This window comes from Platalea leucorodia, assembly GCF_965183815.1.
Source record: "Platalea leucorodia genome assembly, chromosome: 1".
Lineage (NCBI taxonomy): Eukaryota > Metazoa > Chordata > Aves > Pelecaniformes > Threskiornithidae > Platalea > Platalea leucorodia.
Window position 1 is genome coordinate 72359665 of NC_138823.1, and position 14791 is coordinate 72374455.

At 47.5% G+C, this 14791-nt stretch overlaps 1 protein-coding gene across 2 annotated transcripts in view; it reads left to right on the forward strand.

Annotated features, from left to right (window-relative positions):
• Nucleotides 1–1599: 1599 nt before the first annotated feature.
• The window catches only part of EPB41L4B (erythrocyte membrane protein band 4.1 like 4B), a gene marked incomplete at both ends in the record, with an annotated part of 177372 nt that continues 164180 nt past the window's right edge, over nucleotides 1600–14791 (forward strand). For both annotated transcript variants that reach the window (XM_082304048.1, XM_082304049.1), the window contains one exon: nucleotides 1600–1896. In XM_082304048.1, coding sequence (XP_082160174.1) covers nucleotides 1600–1896 — 297 coding nt within the window. The remainder of the gene's footprint in view (nucleotides 1897–14791) is intronic.

Here is a 14791-nt window from a genome sequence, read left to right on the forward strand (position 1 = left end):
GCGGACACATCCCTGCCAAACACCATGCAGTTTAGTGACAGTCTTGGCTGATGAGACGCTTCAAGGCCTGATCCAGTGCATTGAAGAAACACGGAAAAGGAGGCAGAGGCAGCAGGCAGTTACCTAATACTATCAAGTCTCAATAAAAAATGACAAGCTGAGATGTTTTGGCAGGCTTTCCGAATACCTAATAGGACAATGCTTGTGTAAACCGGCCTGGAAGCAAGGTTAAGGGAAATAAATCCACAGCAGAAAAAAAACTTCAGAAGCAGCAAATTATTTCAGTTCAAAGCCCCTTAGATCACATCTGACCATAGGGTGACAGCGTTAGTCCCGCTGACTGTTTCCATGAGACGTGATTCACGTCCGGTATTTTATACATGGCAATTCAGCAAAAGTGCTCCCACCTGAGCCAGAATACATAAATATTTAACTTACTGGCAGAGCCACCGTGCGAGAGAGTATTTGCACCTATGGATTTGCTACGACGCTTAAATAAACCCGTACTCCTGCCTCACGGACAGCTGCAGAAACGAAAGGCGCCGAAACCCCAGGGAGGCCCGGAGGGCCTGCTCGTCCCACGGACCACCCTCCCCTATCCCTTTCCTTAAACCCCCAGAACCACGGCGATGGCACCGGCAAAGGCGGGAGCGGTTTCGCCCACCGGGGACGCGCGTTTGTGCACCGGGGCCGTGGGCGGCGGCGGGAGAGGCGCCGCGGTGCCCCCCCCCCCCCCCCAGCGCAGCCGAGCGGCGTCCCTCTGCCTGCGGCCGGGCCCCTCGGCGCTCCATCCCGCCCTGCGTCCGCTTGTACGCCTCTGTTCCCCCATCCCCTCTCCCGCCCGTCCGAAGGGGCGGGTGCGGCAGACCCGGGGGGCAGGCGGGGGCAGAGCAGCGAGCCCGCCGCGAAGGACGGGCCGCCCCCGACCCCCGTGTGCGCGGCCGGGCGGCGGGTCCCGGCGGGCCCCCCCCGGAGCGGAGCGAGGCCCCCGGAGGCCGCGGGCCCGGCCGGGAGAGGCCCCGCACCCCGCAGGTGAGACCGGGAGCGCCCCCGCCCCGCCGCTCCCCTCCCCTCCCCTCCCCGGCCCGGGGGCGGTGGCGAGGGGCAGCCACCGCGCAGACGCCGCCCCAACGGCCGGCGCGATCGTCCCGGCCGCCGCGCAGCCGGGGCAGTTGCTGGAGGAGCGGCGCGGCTCGGCGCTTCCCCCCGCCGCGCCGCGCTGCGGGGCCGCGGCCGGCGGCCAGCGGGGCCGAGGCGCGGGGAGCCGGCGGGCCGAGGGCGAGCGCCCCGGCCGCCCCGCCGCCGCGGCCGCCACCACAGGTGGCCTCCCGCCGCCCGCCTCAGCAGCTCCCCCTGCCCGCCGCACGGCTTCCCCCGCCTCAGCGGCGGCGGGAGGGGCCGCGGCCCGGCCCGCCCCGCCGTGCCGCTGGCGGGCGGCGCTGCGGAGGGCGGAGCGGGCGGCAGGGGCGGGCTGCCCGGCGCCCGGCGCCGTCCGGCTCCCGGCGGGCGGCGCTGCTGCGTTGCTCTGGGAGGCGCCGTGGGGCCGGGCGCGGAGCTGCCGGCTCGGGGGTGTGAGCGGCCGGGCAGGGCGCCCCCAGGATGCTGCGGTTCCTGCGCAGGACCTTTGGCCGGCGGTCGATGCAGCGCTACGGGCGAGGAGCCGGGCGCGGAGCCGGGCGCGGTGGGCTCGGCGGCGAGGGGGACGAGCGGGACGGGGGGCTGCGAGGCGCCGCCGCCGCCGTCGGCTCGGGAGGCTTCCCCTCCTCGCCGCACCCCGGCGGGGTCGCGCACGGCGCCGGAGCCCCCGTCCACATCCCGGCGGCCGGCGGCAGCAAGCCGGTGCTGCAGTGCCGCGTCCTCCTCCTGGACGGGACCGAAGTCAGCGTGGAGCTGCCGGTGAGTAACGTGCGCTTGCCTCCCCTGCCTGCAGCACAGCGCTTGCATCTCCCCTCCTCCGCATCGTCCCCCCCTTCCTGGTGACAGGCACCTGCGGGTGCCCGCCGCCCCCCGGCCGCGCAACATGCGCCGTCCTCCGGGCCAGCCTCCCTCGTTTCTTCCTCCCCTACCCGGGCGTCCCCGCCTGCGTGCACCTGCTGCCAGGTGCGCGGCGTGCCTCCCCGCCATCGCCGCCGCTCCGCTCGCCCCCCGCTGCCCGCCCCCTTCAGCCGGCTGCAGCCGTCTGCGTCCTTCTTCCCGTTCCCCGGAGCGAGCCTGGGGGCGGGCACCTGCTCTCCCCCCCCCACCCGCAGCCAAAAATCGGCCCCCTGCAGCGATGCCTTCGGCGGCGCCTCTCCCCGGCGGGGCCGCCCCTCTGGTGCGGGGCGCTCCCCGGGTGTTGCCCCGGCTGCCGGGGGGGGCTGCCCGCGGACCCCACCCGACGGCACCGCCGGTCCTGGCGGGGGGCACCGGGGCCCTTGCGGGGGAGCGCTGCCTTTGGCCTCGCTGCCCTCCGGCTTGCAGCCGGCAGGGGCGGCCCCAGCCCCGCAGGCACCAACCTGTGGCGCCGGCGGGGGGAGCGGCGCGGCGCGGGGCGAGGCCGGCCGTCAGGCGAGGCCGCTGCGCCCGCCGCGGCGGGGGTCTGCGGGGGAGGAGCGGGGCCGGCGGAAGGGCTGCAGGGCCGCGGCCCCGGGTAACCCGCCTCCCCCCGGGGCACGCCCGAGCGGGCGGCCCGGCCCCCGCGGGTCCGGCCGCCCTCCGGCCGCCGTTGGCGAGGGGCGGTTGGGCCGCCAGCGCCTCCGGCGGCGGCGGGGCCCGGGGCCGCGGCTCGGGCGGGTGCCTGGACGGTGCCGGCGCTGAACTTTTCCCCCTGCTGCCGCCGCGCAGGAGGAGCGAGGAAGGGAGGGGGCCGGCCTGCGGAGCTGCGCGCCTGCCTGGGGAAGCCGGGCCGCGGCCGTAGGTGCTCCGGCATCCCCCGGGCCCGCCCCCTGCCCTTTTCTCTCTCCCGAGGGAAGCGGCGCGGGGTGTATTACTAATGTAGAGAGTTTGGGTTTTGCCAGGCGTTCATTCCCACAGCTGCTACATACTTGACGCCCGTCCTTTTTTGCTGACCCTTTTGCCTCCCTCTTGAAAACCAAGTTTCCCATGAAGTACTATGCAAGTTTATCGTATTTGGAAAAAATTTCATCTTCTTTCCATTTCAACCCAGATCATCACCAGCCATTAAGCTTGGTCTACAAAAGCAGGTGGGGGAACTTGCTAATAATGAGTGCAACAGCCTGATAAATTGCACACTACTTTAATCTCCGGTAGTGTGAGAGAGTTTTTTTTTCCAGAGTACCTTCTGAATCTCGTTAGGTGCCTTTCATACTGATAAGTATCTGTGTGTATTGGCATCATTTCACTAAACCACGGTATTTGGCAACCCTATGGTTTCTGCTTAAAAGAAACTGAAGAGATGGAGTAAGACTCTTGCAAGTGAATACAGAAGTATGTGAATAGAGCCACCTAGAGATACTTGCTGCAGAATTATCAGGCCTCCCTTGCCTTACAGACTAGATCACGCATTTCCAGATATTGGAAATGCTAATGTATTTCCTCTCTTCACATCTCCTTCACAACTTGCTGCAGTCCTTCTACTATCTCGGCACAAATCTTTTCTACAGGAGACTTGATGAATGTTATTAGCATGCTAAGGATTTACGTATAGCGGTGTATGTAGATAAGATTAGTAAATATTTTGCTTAAGGTTATACTCCCTCCTATTTATCAGAGTTCAGCTTTTGCTGTAGAGCCTGTTTAAGACAGTCGGTGGTTTTGAAGCATCAGAAGGTGAGGTAGTGGCACTCTTAGTCCTTGAGTACTGAAAGTATATGGAGGTATCTGTTTGGTCCAGTAAAGCATCTGTGGAGCACTTTTGCTTGAATTTGACCTCTGAACGAAGCCTAGACTGCCAGCGTTTCCAGAATGCGAGTTGCATACGTGGTGGTTGTCGTTCATTTGTCCAAAGACAGGGTAAGAAGTTGGTATTTTTTTTCATTGAAATCCCTAGACTGGTGGAGGACGCTGGAGCACGTAATAGCTGTCAATGTTTTGAGGATTAAAAACTGTTCTGGTGAATTACATATCTGCTCCTCATGCTTTTTGCCTTTCTTTCACGGAAAGTAACACCCACACTGAGAGTTAGAAAAACTGAGAGAGGCGTTGCACCATTTATAGAAGCTCATCAGTAAAGTTTCTCTGAGCTTTGCAGCTCTAGATTTTATGGGACTAGGGCTAGAAACAGAACGCGCTTTAATGCTCAGAAGCTGTGGGACAGGACTGGTTAAGCTGAATGAATTGAGTAGCATCTTTTCCATTTAAATAAAAATAGCGTGTGGTGGTTTCTCTCCATTTCAGCTCAGATTTTACGGAAAGGGAGGGAGCATGGGCTTCATCACCAGTGAGCAGCTTACCCATGAAGTCAAGTATGTAGATAATTGCAGAGGACTTTACTGTGCTGCTGATTGTGTTCGCAAGCACTTATTTCAGGAGATACTGGCATCTGTAAAATGTGCTCTCTTTACTACCCCAGTTGTCTTTCCAGTGGAAAAAGGAGCTTGTTGATATTAGGACATGATACTCTTGTAACCACAACTTTTTAGGCTGCTATCTAAGACTTCACTTAGAGGTAATTGAAAGGTTTATTAGATTTTTAAAGACTAGAGAGTCTATTGTTTGGAGGAATGACAGGAAAGACATGACTGAGGGAAAACTTCAGCTATACGTGTAGAAGAAAGTTCCAGGGTTTTTTGTTGACTTATTGGTTTGGGTTTTTTCAGGGTTTTGGCTTTAATTGAATATTAAACTTTTGTTCAGGCTACATGTATCAGGTTCTGCCACAGCGTTTTCTCATATGTGGGGGCTGATGGTGGTGTTGGAAAAATAAATCCTACATCAGTAGGTTGATAACTACCTTTGGGGTTAACGTTAGCATTTATGTGATAGTATCTGTATTAGGAACTGCACACCTGGTAAGCTCTTGTCTGCCCATGGTGGTAACAGATCTGCCCTGATCTCCGAGTCCTTCCTTAGCTTGTTCTCCTCTAGCCCGTATAGCAATACTGTGACCAGAGTCACCTTTCTTGTTTATCTGCATTTCCACGCCCACATTTCCACGCCCACCTCCTTCTGGGGCATTTGCACTTTATTCTTTTTACTGCATGTCCTCTGCTCTCGGACTACCCCGTCTGCGAGCCTGCCCTCCTACGGTGCCGTGTACCCTTTCTCTTGTAGGGCTTCTCCAGCTTTCCTGAACTCCTTTCCTACCCAGCTGTCCCCATACAAATGTAAACATAAAATTATTCTGAGCACTGTAGATACCCCTGGATAATGGTTTCTGTACTCAGCTTCTTGCATGAAATTTCAAGGATTGCTTAAGGATGCTGGCTTTTCTGTTCACTCTTAAGGCAAGTGTCGTGTACTTTGAAAGCGTTCTTTCTAAACAGAATAATGCACTGGATGGCTTTTTAAACCCACGAGCTCCTCGGGGCTCCGTATTGAATGTGAGATGCTATTAATGTTGGATCTGTTGTATAGGAGCAAGTGGCAGTCGACCAGTTCTGTTGCTGTGGGGTGATTTCCCATGGGAAGGGGGAGTGTAAATGGTGTCATTACTTCCTCTTGACCTGACACCGCATGTCTGCATCTCTGAAATCTAGTTATAAGAATTGATGCAAGGAGAAAAATACTTATATTAGACACTATTCTTCCCCCCCCTCTCACGTAGGTATCGGTGTACTTCTTTTGACCATTGAGAACCTGTTCAGTATCTTTTTTGTTGCAACTGCACTTATATTGGAGGCTGTTACTTATTTAGATTTTGTAACTCAGCTGTAGGTAGATGGAAGGACACTTGCTCACTGCTGTCAAAACAATCTTGCCTCTGTTTTTCTGGAGGACTCATGACTTTAATGAAAGAAAAACTGGTTATGGATGATGCTGTGTTCTTACATAAAGAATGCGGGAAAAGAGCATTGACATTTACGCAGTGGTGATGGTGCCTGCTAGTTAATACGTAAACGGAACAGCCTATAGATAGCTCTCAGATGAGGCCAAAAAGCCAAATTTTTGTTGACTTTAAGACATGGTTGCTGGCATTTCTAAAGCTAAGCCTCTGATTTTTAATACAGTGCATCTGATGAAAGCTTAAAGGGAGGATATGAAAGATGGCTATTCAGTGGGACTGTCCAGAGTAGCAGGAATTAATGTCCCTTTTCTTAATGCCACTGGAAGCAGTATTCTGTGATAAGTTGGGGGAGGTGGGGAGGAGAAGGAACACATGTAGGGTGTTCTTGGGTTTGTTTAATCTAAGTGGGGTAAAGAAAAGGGGACTAATTGTAAGCTTACTCTACTATAGAAATCCTCATCCTGCAAAGCAGGTATAGGATACCTCACATTTTCTGTGACATGAAGCCACAGCAGTCAACACGTTGTCTGTCATAAATACTCCTTTCTAAAAATCTCCTTCCTCTGATAAATTTCTGTGCTGCTATGACCGTCATTACAAAGACCTGTGTGACGTATTAGAAAGTAGGTGATGTTTAATGATTAAATTAATGGACAAGTCAAATATAACTCTTCAAATCTATGAATTGTTTTCAGATGGATAGCTTTTGTATTATTTCTTTGCCTTCCTTTTGGTATATCTGTTTTAATAATTGTTTTGGCTGCTATGGAAACACTTCAGGATAGGGATAGTAAATACTCTTCAATACCTTTTTCTAATCTCTAATCTTCTATGTGTTGTATCCTTTTCTTGTTGGAGTAACACCAACATAACAAAATTTGCTGTCTGACCTCTATGCTTACATCAAATGTAAACGTTAAATTAACTCTTGAGTAGTCATCTCTATCTTACAATTATTGGTTAGTATATGTCACTTGATAAAGTTATAAATATCGGGAGAGAACTACAACTAATTTTTTCTTTCTTTTACATCACACATGATTTCCTAACGACAGTTCAGGAATATTAACTCTAGAGAAACGCACTAATATGTGCATAGACACTTAGATTCCGGTGATTCTCCGGAGTCTCCTAACTGAGGAGTTACCCCCCCCCCCCCCCCCCCAATAGATATATTACATCAGATGGGAAACAGGATTTTTTTTATTAATTCTTTAAAGCTTTTATCACTTATGAAATTGATAATATGCCTTCTTTATCAGAAGTTACCTTTCAACAACATAAAATTAGACTACTTGCTGGAAAATGTTAAAAACATATTTGTAGCACTGGAAAGGCCTCACATGTTCATGAACTGCTGTGGGCACCGGCACCTGTAGTCCCCTTCGTGAACTGATCTAACTCCATTTTTAGAAGGGGTTGGGTATTTTGCTTCTGCAGCTCATGTTGAAATGCCTTTTCATTACCTTCCAGCTCTGGTGAAGTAACTGTAGCTAGAACTCGATGTGTTGTCTTCTGGCAGTAGCCTTTAATTATGTTATCCATGTACCATATACTTTCATGCATTGCTGCGTATACTGAAGGTGCGTGAAAAGCATTCGTAGTAGAATCACGTACGGAATCAGGGACATAGGCAGCCCTGGAGAAATGGGAAGGAGATGGGGTATGCACGTCTGACTGCAGCTGTGCTTCTGAAATGCACGGTCTCAGGTTCTTGAGAGAGAAGAGGGAATTTTAGGCCCTTGATGTGCTCACCAAACATCCCCAATAAACCTACAGCAGATTAAAGACATTTCAACAGTACATAGTACAAGAGGGAGACAATGAACAGCGTTTTGTTTTGGCATATGTTAGATAAATTCTGCTTGTGAGTTCCATTAGTTATTTACGGAAACCAATACCATTTTTCAATGCAATACAGATAGACAGGATAACAGGACTGCTGCTGCAGAGTTGACAACCAGTGAGGGGGAGAAAGCCAATGATGAGAGTAGTACACTGCAAAGACAAAAGTATGAGCACCTGGTACTAATTCTCTGATGGAGAGCTTATGTGTTTCAAGAGATGGGGAGAAGATAAGGTGGTTGTATGCATTCTTTCGGAAGCCTTTTTACAAGGGACTAGAACACAGCTAGGCTTAGGGAGGTAACCATGTGAAATGTCAATGTGGCTGGGCCTCTTGTTTGTTAGCACAAAAATGCATTTCAGTAGCAGCTGTTTGCACTGGGCTTAACTATGCGATTGTGAACACTGGAGAAACTCTGAAGACCACCAGGGATTTAAATGGAGATGGTCAATAAGAAGGAGACTTTCAGAACAGTTAGAAAATATGGGTGTTTTTTTGTAAAAAGTTTACATCTGATGTTTGTTTGGGTTTTTTTTCTTTCCTCCTCCCCCCTGGTTGTGTTCTAGGCTAGATTGCTGGGTAGCAAACCTGTAGCTTCAGGCTCTTGGTGGTGGTCCTGAAGAGGAAAAAGAATGTCTGGGCATGTAAAAAGTTCCTCTGAGGCAGGAAATAAGAGCAAAGAGACTTTGGAAGTGCAGCCCATATAGAAGAGCAAGCAGAGGACTAGTTTTCTTTGCATTGCAGAAGGTAGTCCAGGAAGAAACACGCTGAAATGTTGGAAGAAACTAGAAATTGTATATAAAGTATGGGATGGATTGTCTATCCAGTTCTTTTCTGAAACAGAGAGGGGACAGATATCTTTACTCCTACTTTTCTGTGCATGCTTTGCTTCCTCATGTGCTTCCTTGTGCTTTTACTTGTAGCGCCTCTGTAAATATCTTTTTTCCTGTAACTTTCTCCGAGAGGCTGGCTTCATTTGGTGGCTCTCCTTCTCCAAGCATAGGTCCATTTTCTGCTTCAGGGCTTCCGTTTTTAAATTCCAAACCGCTTCCACCCACCCTTCTCCTTTGCAGTCTCCTCCCTAGGCAATTTTCTGTACTTTTTCTGTGTGGATATCATCTGTGTTACTAGCATGATACCTACTGAATTTTCCTTTTAATAAGAGCAGATTTCTTTCAGTTTTGTGTTTTGTTTTGTGTTTTGTTTTTTTTTTTTTAATCCCACTCTGTTTTCCTAATCTGTAAAAGCAGTTGTCTTTGCATCCCAGGAGCAGCTACACAAGCTGTGCAGCAGTTCACCATGGAGGATCTCTTCTGGGAGGCACTTCAAAGGGCACTAAAGGTCTGTCTCCTTTTGGTTTGGGCCTCGAGCACAGTTCTCGGTCGCCTTCCCTCCTGCCAGTTTAGATCATTTCTGCGGTTCTCTGCAGTTGTCAGAAATTTGAAACGCTCCTCAGTCCTATTCCTTCCCCACGAAAATGCAATTTCCCAGCTGTGGCCAGGGGTCTGTGGCTGCCTCAGCAGCTCATTCAGCCAGCTTGACTAGCAAAGTGCCCCGTCTGTCAAATGATGCAGGTGACTGCTTGTCCTGAACATTCCCAGTTGCGGAGCAGACATTAGGGGAACATTGGTAGCGATTGGTGAAATAGTTAATTCAAAGGTTAAACTTCCTCACTTTAAAAATGTATATGAGACAACAAAAATGGACCTGAAAACTCAAATGGTGTGGGAAGGAGATTGAGAGAAGAGAAAACATATACATCGTTGAATTTGTAGACCCTTTGCAAAGTAAAATATAAGGATAAGTAAAAATAATTTCTTTTATTTTTCACTAGAAGGATGAAGTTGACAGCTGTTAACTGTATGTACAGCGTTGCTGGGTTAATGTTTTAAATTACTTGAGAAACACATGGAGTTTTTTAGTATTTGTTTTTCAATGCAGACTACGGTAAATGTTCTTTTATTCTTTCCGCATTAGAAATAAAAGGGTTGGAGGGTAATGAAGTGTTTAGAGTGACCATCTGCTCCTCATTTGACTTGCTATTTCCATTTATTTCTGTGCATCAATTTAAATATGTCCTGGACCATTAGCTATATTGTGATGAGATTATTTTGAAATATTTGTTGAAGTTCCAGATTCAGACTCCAGCTATGAAGCATGAAAAATATTAAGAGTTAATTTATATTGGCTGTTTATGTTTCTGATCTGTACAGATTCAGATTATTTCCTTTCCTTGTTGTTATGGAACCACAGATAGTTTATCCAAACAAATATCAAATGTTGTCTTTTCTTGTTTTTTGTTTGTTTTTTTTTTTTTTTTTTTTTTTTTGTGCACTGACAAACACATTGAATTGAGATGTTACTGTATTTCATGATTTTAATACATGTGATAGAGTTTATATGCTAAATAGACCTGAAATCCTAACGGAGGATCCAATTTAATGTTTGTGAAATACAAGAAATAACTCTATGCAAATATTTGCAGAGTGTAGGTCCCTTCTTTTGAATAACTTGGACTCGTATGAACATACCAGTATCAAATATACTGTTAGAAAAGCATAGTGTTATAACTTAGAGATTGTGACTTGTAATTAAATTGTTGTAGACTGTAACATTATTTCAAAGGATAACTTGATCGAAGGATGAATCCTTTTGTGGCTGTTTGAAAATAATGCTTTTCACAGTAGTTATTCATAGTACTAGTAATTGATTGTATGTGTTATTTTCGTTGGTGTGTTTTATATTTATATATATATGTAAAATAAATGTAGACTTGAGAGGAATTTTGTAGCTTAGCAGTCTTGGCTGGGAAAACACCTATTTCTTTTTCTGCCTAAATTGAGACTAAACAAGGAAACCACTTCCCATTTTTAAGTTTAAAGTTTCTTACTGTGTACATTTCACTGTGTGAGGTCTTATAGGTTATGTATTGGACGATAAGCAATTTCAGTTGGCTGTGTTACGCTTTAACATTATCCTAGGCTGTGAACAAATTCTCATTTTAATATTGATGGATAAAATAAACGTGCTAACTGCATTGCATCTTTTTTGTTGGTGTTAAGTCCAAACAAAATTAGTTAACGTCCAAATGTTACCTGCTTTAACTGTGCAAATGAATGTTTTCCACATTTTGTGAGAAAAGGAGCAGTTCTATTAAGTTTTTCCTTCTTCTCCCTTGTTCCCATCCAGAATTGGTCAAGGCTGTTTTCTGTCATTTAAATCAATCTCTTTCATACCTTGTTATATTATGAAAGTGGTTCCCAGAGCTGTGATATGGTACAATTTTAAATTGAGGGCTTGCATTTATGTAAAAAGACCAAACCCAAGAACTTCCATTTTCATAAGCAGATCTGAAAACCCCAGTACTCTGTACAATCGTTGTGTTGCAACAAAGATCGCTATTCAGTAGAGATGCAAATCCTCAGTATGTAGGTTTTATATTCAGGCTACTTACTGAGTAAAATTCTTCCCACATAATGAACCCTCCATCAGTGCTTTGCTTTGAGAGATGATGAATGATGAGCCTGTTATCTCTTTGAATTAAGCAAATAAGTGAAGAGTGGTGGTATTCTTCAAAATAGGTCGTATCACTAGGATAGGCAGCACCCTGGAAGTGTAAAGTCTAGTGGGCAGTATCTGCTTATCTCCTCTCGTGTTGTGATCTTTGGATGCCGACGTATATCCATGTGAATTCAGACGTCCTGCTGTAGCTCTGCGGAGGGAAGAGCTGGTTTAATAGAGCAGCAACATAACTCGTTTGTCGTGCAAAAGACTTTGTTTCTTTTCCTCCCTCTTTCTGCTATTTCATGTATTGGGCTTGATTTAGTGTTTTTTCTGTGTCGTTCCCTGCTGTTCAGCAATGAAGAGAGGGTGGCAGCGTGTTGTCCTACTTGTTACCGACATCCCCTGTCCTTGAGGAGGAGCGTTCCCAGCCCTGCTCTGTGACTGCTCCCGGGCCCGTCGGCCTCGTCTGCCGAGGCCACGCTGCGAGCCGCGGCTCGGGGCGCCCAGCTGCCGGCGGCTCTGCCGGTGCCCGCCGTCTGCCGTGCACGACGAGTTCTGCGCGCAGCTCTCGGCAGCGCGCTGGAGTTCTGCTCTAGACTTCCAGTTCATGGGAAGACGTTAATTGTGGTGGGCTTTCTTTTTAATGGGGGGAACCTGCTCGCTAGGACAGCAGAGATGGCCGATTCCTTTTACGGGGGCCAGTGAAGCCATTAAATGTTGACTGCAGTGCTTCTCCTTTTCCTTAATTCAAGCTGATTGCTTAAGCTGTCATCTGCCTGTAGGTTTGCTTTGTCTCCCTTCACTCGCTCCTCTCGTACAATGATATTTCACAGTTGCCTTTTCTCTGTTGGATGAACTGTTGCAAAACTCGTAAAACAGGGAATCAAACCCTTGTTCTTAGGTGTGAAACTGAGGGAGCCTTTGGGGCATCAAAACATTTGCCATGATACTAGAGTTGTTTGTTGTGAACAGTAGGCACTTAGAGGGGACTTTTTCTTACTTGATGGATTCTGGTAGTTTATGAACAGTGCTTGATATGTTTTAGGAGGCCAACGTCTGAGGAAATGATCTGCACAACAAATATTTTTATAGTATTCTTAAATTTAGAATTGGAAAAAAGTTGAGGTTACTCGTTGCCTTCACTACTTTCTCCTCTTGAATCCTCTGAGCTATCTCCACTTTCACTGGTATTGCTTGCCACTGCTTTTTTTCCATGTAGCACGTTGATGCATGATTTGCATTATATTTACCCTATAGTAAAACCCTTCTGGTGTTTCATTTCTGGCTTTGAAAAGTAAAGATGTTGACAAAATATGGGGAAAATGAGGAAAGAGTTTGAGCAGTTGTCTGTATATTAGCAAAAATAGATTGAAGTTGATTACTACATTTCTCGGAGGGGAGAATTACTACATTTCTCGGAGGAATAGAAAAATTCAGCGTTGTGAAACAAAACCAAGTGGGTTTTGTTTACTGCAATTGAAATTGACCAGCAGAAATTTTCATTTTACAGTTTGTGTCCTTGGATTTTGAGGTATTTTCACATTAAACACCCGGCATATTTTGGTTTAGAATTTGATTGTAAAATGTATTTTAAAAAATAGTTCAGCTGTTTTGGCAAAGATTTTGCTTTAAGAATGTGGTTACAGCCAGGAAAGGGGACCTTAATTTCTCCCCCCACATGTTATGGTATTAGATACTGATAGAAGAATTTAATCTTATTTTAGCAGAGAGAACAGATCATCTGATAACACCTCCAGCATGATCATAATCTGAAAAATTGTCAGATCAAGCAAGAAGATATGGTCTTTCATAAATAGAAAATATTGTTAATTGGAAGTTTGTTTCAGAAAGCGGATTTTTCCCTGTTAACAGCTGTCAGTTTCTGAGTGTTTGTGTAACACCAGGAGAGGAGAACTTTCCCAGCTGTTTCAGTAAGCTGAGTGCTGGAAGCTTTCTAGTAAGAGAAAATAGTTTGAAGAACCTCTGTGGCTTCACTGTGAGTTTCAGTAGCTGTTGAAAGTGGGCAAGCTGAAGTGCAAGTGCTATCTTGAAGGATAGCCTTCAAAATGAACTTTGTTTCTTTTGCTTTCAGGATTTCCAAGGTGTCTTTCTGTTTACTGAAATCAAGAGTTATTTCTTCCTTTAAGGCAGACAAAGCTTTTAAGTAATACCAAAAGTCTTCAGTGTCGTGTTCAGAAAAGCTGTTTTTTGCAAGCTACAGGGCAAATGAATGGTTAGGTTGCGAGGAAGATAGGGCAATATTTAAAGAGCGCGAATTCCTCTTTATTGCATATGCACTAACCTCATTAACGGGATAAGGCTGTCAAGACTAGGGCAGCACTAAATGACTTGTGGGAGCTACCAAATATAGATCCTATGAAAAGTCCCAGGCCTGGGGAGCTCTCCCTACAGAGAGCAGCTCTCCGAACAGTGCCGCCTGCTTTCCCGCAGGAGTTTTGGGTCAGACTCCAAGTCCTGGGATGTATCTGGGAAGAAGGCTTTTTCTCCCACTTCTCCTTTTGTGAGTCTTAGAAAACTGCAAACTTTCTGTACTAGTTTGTAAAATGGTGCAATAGTCTGTCTGCACTGCAGAGCTGATACAGGTGAGATGGAGAACGAAGTTGTTCTTTTGTTTCTGTGGTCTTGTACGTGAAACGAAAGCACTCCGGGGAAACAAACAGCCAGATAGTGGACTGACCCTGTGCAATCCAACAGCGGTTTGTGGTGCTGAAAAAATGTCCCTGAAGGCAAAACACGAATTCAGTGCAGTTCCAGAGGATCAAGATGTGACGACTTTGTCTGCTTCCAAGACTGTTGCCTGCTTTGCTTGAAAAGTACATTCTGTGAAATTCCGGACTCGGGTAACCTCTGCCTCTGCACAGATGGCAGTGGAAGCTCTCTGAGAGATATATCAGGGAGGGCGAGACGGTGCAGGGCCGATAAGGAAATGTGTGCTCTGGAGTATACTTCTGTTTCTGTCCTGCACGTGGACATAACCTGCAGTGCTGATACACTTGGAGTGGTTTTATCGCTAAAGGATAGGTTATAAATGCAGAAACAGGCACCATAGTTAGTGCTAGGAGGCGAGCGTGCAGCTTGGGCTTCAGAGCTAAATGAATTTATGGTGTTATTCAAAGCGACTTTTGTATCTCAAAAGCCCTTGTGAGGCTGCTGGTTCCTGGTGGCAGTAAGGAATGGAATTGATGTTTGAGGTAGCTGGGATTTATGACGCACGTTTTCTTTTTGTATTTTGTGCTTGAGTAGGGAGGGAGGGAGAGAGACAGTTTTCCTGTGGCCTGGCTAAATGAATGCAAACTTACACATACTAACAGGACTTCTTGTTTTTACAAGCAATTATTTTTTAGAGGGACTTGTTAGAATGAAGGATTTGCATAAAATCACTACTATAATTATTGTTACCTGTTTGTATCTCCCCCCCTGCCCCAGTCTCTCTGAAGCCCTGGTAGTTTCATTGCCGCTTCCGATAGGGCTACCGCATTTGCTAACTAAGAAAATTTGCTTTGGGTAAGTGGCTAGCAGACGTTCCAGCTGTCTCT